We start from the raw sequence: 12,058 nt of genomic DNA, 5'->3' as shown, positions 1-12,058 counted from the left end.
GGCAGCAAAAACATGGAGGAACAGAACACAAAGCATTCAGCTGGAAATGTAGCAGTCAGGAGAAATGGCTGTGTCATGTGTTGTAAATATGGAAAACAGAATGCAAAAGGCCCATTTAATTCACATGAGATTCCTGATCCTTCATGTACCACGTTTGGTGATGATTTATTTGAATTAAGATGGCAAGAAAACCTCCTCTTGCTGGTTTTTGTTGGATTTTTAGTTTAGTTTTCTTTTGTTTTTAATCAAGCTCTTGCTCAAGCCATGTGAGTAAGTATCCAGTAACACATTGTAAATCACAGTTTGCAAGTTTTCTGACTGCAGATGAGATAGTAAAAGATAATGCTGTATAATTCACATGTGGCTTGCTCGTCATTCAAGCACCACATGTCAGATTCTCCCAATGCACAGCCGAATGTGCAAGTAGAAAAGTTGGTAGAGATTGCAAAGAACATAATTTAAGTCTTGGTTATTAGAATCCTCTGCTTATTCCTGAAACAATTCAGAATCTTATGAGTACAGGCCTAATAGCTTTTTAAAACTACCTTAAGAGTCATCTTTGAGTCAAAGACAATTTTCCATGCAGTTGTTTCAGAAGACAAGGCAGTAAAAAAAAAAAAAAAAAAAAAAAAGAAAAAAAAAGAAAATGGAACAGAAAAAATATGCAGTCAGCAATTGAGACAACATTTTCCAGGTAAAATGGATGAGAAAAATTTGATTCCAAAATGGTAGTGTCTGACTTTCCAGCATGATAAAAAATAGGAATTTTAAAACAATATAATGATATTTGAAAAGTGTCATGGGTTGCCATTTCCTGCAGTTGCTCAGAAAAGGTCTATAGTGCAGCCACTGTTGTAAACTCAGTTTGTAGTCTTTGCTCAGAAATTTGTGAATTGTAACCCAAAAGTGTAATTCCTCTATGTTGTCCCTAATGAAAGCCTCAGTTCCAGTGTCTACAGTATAGATGTAACAAACAGCACTCAGGTATGCAGCATTTAATACAATGAGGTCCTGAATTGTCTAACATTTGGCTCCTATCATAATATAAATGCTAACTACTGTTTTACAGTCCTGCAGGTTCCAACATGCAAAATAAACAGCTGCACAGTCCTGTGCAGCTATGAAGGACTGGTTTCTTAGTCCTGAAGATAGCTGAAATTCTCAAAAGGCTCTTTTTATATTAACTACCCAGTCACTCAACACAAATGCAAATGTATCTAAAAACCTAAACAGGCCACTGCAGAAGGAAGAGTCACAGGGTTGGAAAGGACATGTTAGTCAGGATAAACTTTCAACAAGAACAACGAATGATCATCCTTTTTGCTTGAAGACATCCATGCCAACGTTTGTCTGAGAAACCTCTAGTTGTTTCATAGTGATTGGATGCACTGCTATGTTGTCAGCTACCAGCCAGATTTATATGAATTTATTTTTTGGCTAAAAAAAAAGGGGGGCTAATGCAAACTGAAAGAAGCATGTTATTGACTATCAGTAAACCTCTCCCACCTGTTTCCTAATTAATGATTTAAGATTTAAACCTTTTGGCCAACATCAGGAAAATTTGACCCTATAAATACTTTGTGGAAATGGACTTCCAGAAAAAGGAGAGATGCCCATCAAGTTCCAAACTAGAGAAAGCCTATTAATGTGGGTCCACAGCATAGCACATCAGAGAATTTGCAAATGCTCTACACTTCAGTCAGTCAGAGCTCACCTTGCCATCATTGCACTCACAGGACTTCATCAACATCACAATCACAGGACTATGTGCTTTTAAAGGAAGATTAAATAATTCTTGCTGGAATTAGTCAGCACGTTTCAGTGCTGACTACCACAGGGTGAATACTTCTAAGCCATAGAAATGGTCACTGGTAGCATACTGCAAACATGATTTTGGCCAAGAATGTATAGTAATAATGTTAACATTATGAGTAAATTGAAGATTTAGAAGCTCTGACTCATAACGAAACAATAATTTTCAGAGTCATAGAATCATTTCGGTTGGAAAAGACCTCAAAGATCATCAAGTCCAACCATTAACCACGGACTGCCAAGTCTACCACTAAACCATGTCCCTAAGTACCACATCTACACATTTTTTAAATACCTCCAGGGATGGTGACTCAACCACTTCCCTAGGCAGACTGTTCCAATGCTTCACAACCCTTTCAGTGAATAATTTTTTCCTAACATCCAACATAAACCTCCCCTGATGCAACTTGAGGCCATTTCCTCTTGTCCATTTCCTTGTTCCTTGGGAGACCAACTCCCACCCCACTACAACCTCTTTTGAGGTAGATGTAAAGAGTGATAAAGCCTCCACTGAGCCTCCTTTTCTCCAAGCTTAACAACCTGAGTTCCTGCAGCCACTCCTCATAAGTCTTGTTCTCTAGACCATTCACCAGCTTCATTGGACTCCAGTACTTCGATGTCCTTCTTGTAGTGAGGGGCCCAAAACTGAACACGGTACTCGAGGTGCAGCCTCATGAGAGCTGAGTACAGGGGGACGATCACTTCCCTAATCCTGCTGGCCACACTCTTTCTTATATGAGCCAGGATGCTGCTGGCCTTCTTGGCCACCTGTACACACTGCTGGCTTGTTTTCCTTTTTTTTATAAGAGACTAGATGAAGCTGGTGTAATTTTGTCATGTGTCAGAAGCAAAATCACAGTAGAACAAGATAGTGTTAGAGGTTTATTATGTCTCAAAATATAGAAATATATTCCAACAGCATATTTTAAAGAATAATATAACAATAATCTTCAGTTTCTTATTCTCAAAATGGTACACCATTATTTAAAAATATATTACTTAATGTACCCCAGACTTAGTTTCCATCAAATTCTATTTAGAATAAATCAAGTTCTAAAAAGCATATCCACCTACCCACTTTATACAGAAACAATTACATTTTTTTGAAGATAACTGAGGAATTTAAATTGTTTTATTTAGCTGTTCCAAAATGGTAATTCAACTGGGGACATAGTATTTTGACATAAACCCTTGTGCATGAACTGCAACTAAACATAGATATGTAGGTAAAGTAAGCATAAAATAGAAATTGAAGTGTAAAATGGAACTGTTGTATCAAGGGGAAATAACTCCCAAGACTGAAATTAGAACTGTTAATTTTTTAGAAAAATGATTGTATGCATAAAAAGATGTATGTAATATTCCAATAGCAAGATAAATCAGTTTCTGCAAAAAAAGGCAGTTGCACATTTGCATGCATACACAGTCACACACACACTGATTTTATCAGTGTCATAATCTGAGTTTTCTGAAATATGTCTTAAATAACCACTGAAGTCAGAGTTTACATGAATAGATTGTCTAAAGAGAAACTGAAATGTCCTATTCATTTTTTAACAACTCTCTGAGAACTGTTTAAATGAAGTATTTTTAATCAAGGCAATTCATGATAAAAGCATATTATACTTAGCCATTTAATAAAGAGAAAACAGAGTTACTATTTTCCCATTTTGATAACGCAAAAACAAAGGGATGTCCAAATATTTTTAATGTGGTAAATTCAAAATAAGCATATGGGTGGTAGTGGTGGGAATGATGATCTGTAATAAATTGTTCAATTTATAACCCCAGGATTTTATTTGAGGCTGAAAATTTAGGGAGGTTAAAAATTATTTGTATGGATTTAAGAATTTTCAAAGTTGTAATAACTGATGTTAAAAGGAAAGATACCCCATCTTGCATGTTATTATTGAAACCAAACCTGTTAGAAAGAAAGATGGGACCAAAAGTAGGCTGCAAATTACCCAGCAGCTCCTTATGAAAGGTGTTTTTCATCTTTCCTTGTGAACAATCACCATCAGGGTCAAGTATATAGTATCTTGTCTTTGTAATGGTAGCGCTTGTGTGGTTTTTGTTTGATTTGACCTTGTGTTATTATAAGAATATTTGCCATGGTAGTGTGATGTGATAGGTAATAGACTGATGTGATTTGAGGTAAGAATGTTGTAGTTCAATTTTTAGTGTTAACTTGGAAAGTCAGAGAGAGATGATAGAGTCTGTCTCCACAGAATTCCTGAAGCTTTGGGCTTTTTGCAAGCCCTGTGACCCACAAGCCAAGAAGTAACACACTCATCTTGTTAAAGAAAATAGTTACAACAATTATGTGCAATCTCTTCACTTCTATTTTCTATCTACTATTTATTTACTTAAACACTGTTCAACATTTCACTTTTTCTAATGGAGCAGAACTTCTAAAAGAAAAAATACATTTAGCCAAGCAGTTTTGTTTATTTTTTTTTTCTGTGCCTTTTTCTAAATAAATACCCCTCCACAGTTTTCATTGGCACAATATGACCAAATGTATTTTAGTTCCTTTAACAATATGAAGCAGTTACAGAAGTTCTGGAGTTTCTAACTTAAAAAAAATTAATACAAAGGTTTTGCTTTAAAGTATTGAAATGGAATGAAATATGTTCCAGTATGTTCAATTGAAAAAATTAGTTTTTGAAGTTCTACTGCATAGTAAGGTGACCCATAATATAAATGGTTTTGAAATTTTGCTCATACAAAAGAAACTATATACTTTTAAATAAATAAAAGCTACTATATACATTATATTGTACATTTAAATGAGAGATGACATGAAATTGAATAAATTTAGGACTGCCTTTTCATCAGCAAGGCTCATATCTTGACTTTATTACAATACTGAATAAACCCCTCTGCTTTAGATTATTATTTTTTTCCTCCTAGTGGCAGCCACATGAACGCACTACCATATTTCTGTATTTTTTTAAAATAACATTGGAACTGTCATCAAAGTAGAGCACGGAGATTGCATTCAGTTTTGTTGGTGCACAGCATGGCTTTGGTACATGATCAGGGAACATCAAATGAACCTGAAAGACAGATAAATAAATAGCTCATATATCAAACGGAGAGGTACAAGGACAACGTCAGTGCAAGATATGTCTTTGCAATTCAGAGAGTTCTGTGGTTGCAGATTTTCCTCACTTAGCAACTTTAAAGCACAGCTTACCTCCAGAATGTTGCTCTGATTTCAATCATGCAGACAGAGTTATACAATAATAGCAGATGGAGAGATAAATGAGGAGGAGCGGCCAAGACACAAAGTTGGTTTTCAGATGAAATTTAGAAAAGAGTTGAAGCTAGGCTGTAGTTCAGGAAAACACATATGTTAGTGCCATCTCTGCTGAGGATGATGCTTAACATGAAGCACATGCTCATGTCCTTGGTCTCGCTGAGACTCCAGCATATGCTAAAATGCTTTCTCTCAGAGTCTCAGCATGGAGGAAAGTTTGTTACAGGCAGCAAAGGCTATGCAGGCAAAGACTCATACTGAAACACTGTTTTCAGTCTACGAAAAAGTAAGATGTAGGTTTTCAGACAGCATGAGTGTATTTTAAGGTTTTATCTAGGTATTTGTGGATCCAATTCTACTTCCACTGAAGTCAAAATCAATTCATAATGTGTGTGCCAGCTGGATAGAAGGTATGGGGAAAGGACGGAGACAGAGAAGGCTTTCTGTACACTAGGCTGAAATATATCAATGAAAGGTTAAAGAGAAGGAAAACAGTTTTGAACAGCATCCCAGAATGAACAAGATCTAGTGGAAATATCTGAAAATGGGGGAAATACAAGTTCTTTGTACTTGAAAGAAGGTTGGATGTAATATTCTACACATGCTGAAGACTTGGAAACTGGGGAGGCCAGAAAAGAGGGAGTTGTAATAGAGAGGGTAAGAGATTATTAAGGCATGGATGAAGTCTTCAGCAGTAATAGGTTTCATTTGTATGTTAAATCTTTGTAAATCTGTTAGAGCCATCTGTCTTGCAGTGATATAAGCCCAGAGACTCTGCCAGACAACAGAGAACAGTCTATCAGGAAAAGATTTTTACATAACTGTTACCATGAGAAGGTCTTTTGAAATGAGCAATAATAAATCCTGAAGTAGCAATTTAGAAAGGGTTTAGACACACATTTAAAAACAGTTTAACAAATGAATAGCAAAGCGCTGGAGAAAAGAATGATTGTGCCTTGTCTAAGCAGATGTTTGCCCCACCATCAGTGCTGGTTCTGCCAGCCCCTGCTACCCCAGGAAGGAGCCCCTTGGCCCTGCTAGCCCTTCACGACAGTGATGCTCACAGCCTTTTAAAGAGTGAGCATCGTTATTAAGGCAGTAATTCCAAAAGCCTAGAAATCAGTGGGTCTACCTGCTGACCCTCTGACTTGAGTGACCATGAGGTCGGTTCTATGCCAGCACCTTTTCAGTGGCTGATGGGAGGAGAAGAAAGCTAATGTAATTTATTAAGTGCAGTCTATCTTGTATTCATATGCATCTGCGTCTTCTGTCTGCCTTAGCTCAGCCTCAGAAAAAGAAGAGAGAGAGGTACTGGCCCAGCATTTCTCCTATGCTTGTTACAAAAGAAAAGAAAATAAAAATGAGTCAGTAATGTTTGGAGGGGTACCAAGGAACAATCACTCCCCAAACCAAAGAGTGGGCTTTTTTAGAATGGTGTAATCAGTATGGCTGGGAGATGATTACATTTGGATTAGGGTGGGGTGTATGAATAATTGTTTCCCAAGCCATCCCCATGTGCACACCTTGTGTAAATCTGAATTGTGCATAATTTAAACCAGAAAGCATACAACTACTGTTATCTCATCTAATTTATGTGCAGTTAAAATTTAATTAGCCTCATGATTTTTTGGCTGCACAACTGAATGCATATACAGTACATGCAGTGGGAGACACACAATTCCAAAAAGGCCATAAAAAGGAGGGAAAATCTAAGTATCCAATTTAAAAATAAAATAAAATAAAATAAAATAAAATAAAATAAAATAAAATAAAATAAAATAAAATAAAATAAAATAAAATAAAATAAATAAATAAAAAGTGGAGGATCTACACAAATTTCTTAACCATAGTAAATTAAGCATTTTTGGAAAGATTAGACATACAAGAGAAAATAGCACTGGTCCACTTCTTATTTAAAAGCCCATAATTATAGAAGGGAACTCTAACCTGGGGATTGCACTGATATTGGCAAATTTTCTGGGAAATGTTTACATAACACTAAACTTCTGCTTTGCTGACCTATTTCTTTGCAGTTTGGGACTGCATGTATTCTGTTCTTCATCATCTCCTAGGCACATTACTATATTCCTTGCCAAATAGCATTTGATGTTCCACTTCACCTGAAACTCTTACCACGATTCTTCTGTATATTTCCAGACTCTGACTTTTTCCCTTCTTTTTGTGAATCTTGCTGACTTTAGTTCTGGGATAAAGGAATAATGTCACACTGGTGGTTGGACTTGTAGAAGATGCATAAATGAGATGTTGAATGGAAAGGAAAAGGTCTCAGCACATGCTGAGTTTCTAAGAATGTCCATTTCACTTAAGATAGCAACATTCACAAGAAAAAAAAAAATACTGTCAGAAACAAGCAGGGAAAACCAAACTTTCTTTGCTTGGGGGTTTTGTTTTGTTTTCTTGACTTTTCGTTTTGTTCAGCAGGGTAAAGCTGCACACTTTTCTGAAGAGGAAAAGGCTTTTGAAAAGCAAGTGTTTTTTTTTGTTGTTGTTGTTTGTTTGTTTTTCAAAATCAAAGATCACCAACAAGCAACACAGACTCACCAGGATAGTCAGGTGGTCAAGACACTTTTCTATCATCACTTTAAATCAGAGTGAAGCTTAAACCTGTGTTTCTCTATTTGCAGTCAAGTGCCTTGATGTTTCCAGAAACTCATTAATGATGGAAATCTTCTTTCCTGATTTCATCCCCCCACTGCTTTCTTGTGTATCTAATTTCTCTGTTGCATAATCAGTCTGCTAATAGCAATGATGTTCAGAGACTGTTCTTCAGCTGGCACAAGTGAAAAATCATAACCAGACATCAGACCCATAGCATTGCATTCTAAAGGTCTTGATTTCTGGAGGTGCTGTGTTTTCGAAAACATAGCTGAGCACTTCTGGGCTGGAAGAGGAATGGCCAGCTGCTCCAACTAAGATCATCCTTTTGGCTGCTCTGGCTGGTGCACAGGACTAACTGGCAGAGGCAAAAGGCTGGCTGCAAATCTTTTACATGTACCAGGCAGAGCAACAAATCCAAACACACTTATAAATAAGTTGTATTTGTCAGCCAGGCATAACTGAAGACAATTTCCTACATGCAAATGCATCTGTTTGCAAAGAATCACATTAAATTACATTTTAAAGCTCTCTGCCAACAGTTGACAATAGAGGTCCACAGAGTGGCCAAATGTCAACAATTCTGGAAGGTATATTATGTAGATGTTAACATGGAGCTTCAATAACCTACAAAAAACTCAGGGGGAGCAGGGGCCCCATTTGGTTCCTGTCTACACAATTCTCCAATAATAAGACATGGTCTTTTGATGTATTATTGCTTTTGAAATGCAATGGAAACCTATCGCACAGACCATTCTGGACAGTTCATCTGCTCTCCACTGTAATCATCAAATCATGTTTTTGAAGTGGGTAATTATTTATAGAAATAATCAAGGTTCAATAGTAGTAAGCAGAGGAAGAGACAAGCCCTGTCCCAAGACATGAGTGCAAAATAGACAAGTATAACATAGGCAGAGGCATACCAGTGTCTGAACGATGGCGTGGTTTGTTGCGTTCATGTGGGCATTGAGGGGAAAGGAACACTCTCCATCGCAGTAAAATGCAGCATAGCCCTCTGGTGCAATAATCCAGTCCTAAAACAAGAACAAATAAACCCACTCCTTTTTTTTTGTTGTTTTTTCCTCACTCAGAAAATATAAAACTATATCAAGCTAACTAAGACCTGTCCAAGGACAAAATGAACTTCAGAATGTGGCATGTTAAAATATTTTTTTGCCAAAAAGGAAAAAAGAAAAAAAGAAAAGAAAAAAAGAAAAGCATTTGCTTTGTTCCTGCGAAACTCCAATGACAATTAGATTAAACAGAAATCTGTGCTGAATACCAACTAGTGAGGCTGTAACAGGAATTAAAGGCCCAAACATGTTTGTTAAAATAATTTTCCTCCTAGAGTGAAAATCTTGGATGCTTTTTTGTGTAACAAAATTAATTAAAATTTATCCTCTTTCTTCATCATATTCAATACCATTAATAGTATAATTTCATGAGACTAATGGTTACTACAGATTACCCAGTTGAATGGCACTGAATCATGTATTTTGAGAATGTCTAGCAACACAAACAGCATAGGGAAAAGATAACATGAGGGAAAATATTTTAAAATGTTAATGAAATCTATAAGTTTAATTTGCTGAATTCTTTTGTTAGGCAAAGATAATGGAGTTGCTGTGGGAAAAAGGGAGAGAAGTAAGTACCTATTTCATGGTTTTTTTTTTCTTTTTCTACCTTGAGATTCCACCCTGAATCTCACAGATCAACTATTATACAGCGTAATTTTGGCTCTCCAACAGAAACTCTGAATTTTTCAAGTGCTTTTTGTGGAAGAAAAAAAAAAAAAAAAAAAAAAAAAAAAAAAAAAAAGATTTTCTTTCTTGACTGACAGATTTAAGAGCCTTGTGCATTGGGGTGCATATCAGAATTTCACATTTCAAAAATGAAAGAACTTGTGATACCTGACAAAAATAGAGGGACAATGGCTCACTTGTTCAGTAGCCTGAGCCCAAGTCAATATGACAAACCTGCTCTGTCACCATGGACAGGGTACTTATACTCTGCAAACCTGGGAAAAGACTATCTGCCTACTTCTTCAGGCTGCTGTGAGAATACTCATACAACAAAATTCAGACAGGGCCTTGAGAACATATGAGAATCTGAGCTAGATGTCTTAAGGATGAGCTTTAATTAAAAAGCACACTTTTTCTTCTCAAGACTATATAGTCTGTTTTGCTCATGGAGATGCCTTTTGAAATAATTCAGAGAAATGTGAAAGCAGATACCTCTGATTTCTTAGCAGCATATGCAACATTTCTAGGTTATAGGCTTCTGGTGCCCTTCTTGTTCTCTCTTTATAGACTGCTTATTATCTTAAAGAAAACAAACAAACAAAAAACTAGACTGATCTCTGTTTTCTTTTCCTCATCATGCCCTATCTCTGTCTTTGTGACATTTTACTACAAGCACCTTCTTTTTCTTGTTACTATACAACAGGGAGAGTTTGTCCCAGGAATTACATCAATTTAGCATCAGTGTAGGGGCCATTGAGCAGTGATCCAAGCTCTCCTTGCCTATGAACCCCAAAGAAGTGAAATCTCTCTGAGTTTTACACTAGAGAAAGGAGAATTTGGGTGCAAATTTCAGAAGTTTCTTTGCTTGCTGTGGGAATTTTGGTTTTATCTACTGCAGATCTACTCAGATCTTGAGTAATGCTCCAGATTTATCTTTTAGTGAATAAATCCAGATCGTAAAGTCAGTCATCTGCAAAATGTTTGAGAGAATAGCAGCCAAAAAAAAGTAAAGAGATAGTGATAGGGTTGTATTGCAGAATGCATTTAAAGAATTTGTCTCTCATCAGTGAAATACCAATTACCATGAGAAAAACAGACTGTAAATACTGGGAGACAGTAAAATAGATTGTGCCATTTAGTGCTAATAGGAAACAGAATTTATAACCATACCTGCCATCCCAAGTCTCGGAAACTCACATAAAGTTCATGTTTCTTACATGCTTGCTTTTGCTCACTTGTGTTATAATCTATAGGAAGAGAATAAAAATTAATAACTTAAAAAAAAAAAGAAAAACAAAAAACAAAATACATTGCTAGAACTGACAAGATTTAGCTCCTGACCAAATTGTAAAAAGGTACAAGCATACTGTCATTTATCCTCCTAGAGTTGGTAATATTGTCAGTATAAACTAGGAAATTCAGAATCACCAGTATCAGCCTGATGCAATTGTTGTACACAGAAGAAATGACACACTCAGCATTAGGGAAAACAGGTTCACACGATCTGTTTGCTCTCTAGCTATGTAACAAATCCTATAATATTCACATAGGTAATTAAAGGAGGACACTGACAGCCTAAGGTAAACTGAAGTCTCCTGCTTGTTGGCACAAGTTTAATCATCAGGTAAAGAAAGTAGCCCAGTTCAAAAGATAAATTAACAAAGACAAAAATTGTCCTGAAACAACAAAACTTCCAAAATTCTATTATTAGCATGTTTTGCACTCATTTTTAAATCATATTTTCTGGAAACATTTACCAGTCAATGATCGTTAGTTTTAAATCTATTAATACACACAAGTAGAATAGCAGCTGCTCTTTCAAGGTTTGAATGTTTCTGTAGTGTCAGAAATATGTCAGGATCAAAGGACATGCAGAACCTTCCATATGTGCTTCTCCAGAACAATCTTAAGCCTTGAGAAAATGTAGTATTTGTTCCCCACTGCCCCTGAGGAACAGGAAAAGAAGGAGGTGTAGACATGCCTTCACCCCATTAGCAGCCCAGAATTGGTTTAGAGAGCTATTTGAGTGATGCAATCAGTGACGCATGTGATGGAGCAGGGTTCTGTTTAGAGAATGCTTAAATGTGGTTTTTTTTGACCAAAATAACTATTCTGACAGAAAATAAATAAATAAATAAATAAATAAAATAAAATAAATGAAAAACAAACAAAATCTTCATTTTCAGGAACAGATTTTTTTAAAATAAAGTTTCTTAACACTAAAAAAAAAATGAAGCTGAAATGGGGTGGTCTCTGTTTAAAAGTTCCAGGAAAATTGAAAGAGTGTTCTTTTTCATTTAAAATGAAAAAGAAAAACACCACACAATTTTCATTGCACCCTGTTATAACATGGAAGAGCTTTCTGTTGACTGAACTTCATGACTTGCCATAGAAACTGTAGAAGAGAGTAGAAGGTTCTTCTAGAATTTGTACTTTGATCTTGCAAGGCTTCTTACAGCTTGATTGAATTAAAAGCTTGCATATATGTTTAGAAATATTAATATTCTCATTAATTAAAGCTCACAATTAAGTACAGTGAAATCATAGAATTTGTAGGCTGCGAAAAGTCTCAGTGATGATTTAGTTCATCTTTCTGCTGTAACATGGAATTGTATATATAGAATAT

The 12,058-nt window shown here is 36.0% G+C and overlaps 1 protein-coding gene across 3 annotated transcripts in view; it reads right to left on the bottom strand.

Moving 5' to 3' along the window:
• Positions 1-2,681: 2,681 nt before the first annotated feature.
• Positions 2,682-12,058, bottom strand: part of BMP5 (bone morphogenetic protein 5) — a 55,510-nt gene continuing 46,133 nt past the window's right edge. For all 3 annotated transcript variants that reach the window (XM_082756840.1, XM_082756841.1, XM_082756842.1), the window contains 3 exons: positions 10,603-10,679; positions 8,614-8,724; positions 2,682-4,871 (listed from right to left, as the gene is read on the bottom strand). In XM_082756840.1, coding sequence (XP_082612966.1) covers positions 4,722-4,871; positions 8,614-8,724; positions 10,603-10,679 — 338 coding nt within the window. In that variant the 3' untranslated portion in view covers positions 2,682-4,721. The remainder of the gene's footprint in view (positions 4,872-8,613; positions 8,725-10,602; positions 10,680-12,058) is intronic.

This window comes from Aythya marila (genome assembly GCF_965140915.1).
Source record: "Aythya marila genome assembly, chromosome: 3".
NCBI classification, from domain to species: Eukaryota; Metazoa; Chordata; class Aves; order Anseriformes; family Anatidae; genus Aythya; species Aythya marila.
Note: the sequence above shows the minus strand (reverse complement) of the source record. Positions and strands in the feature narration are given on the sequence as shown.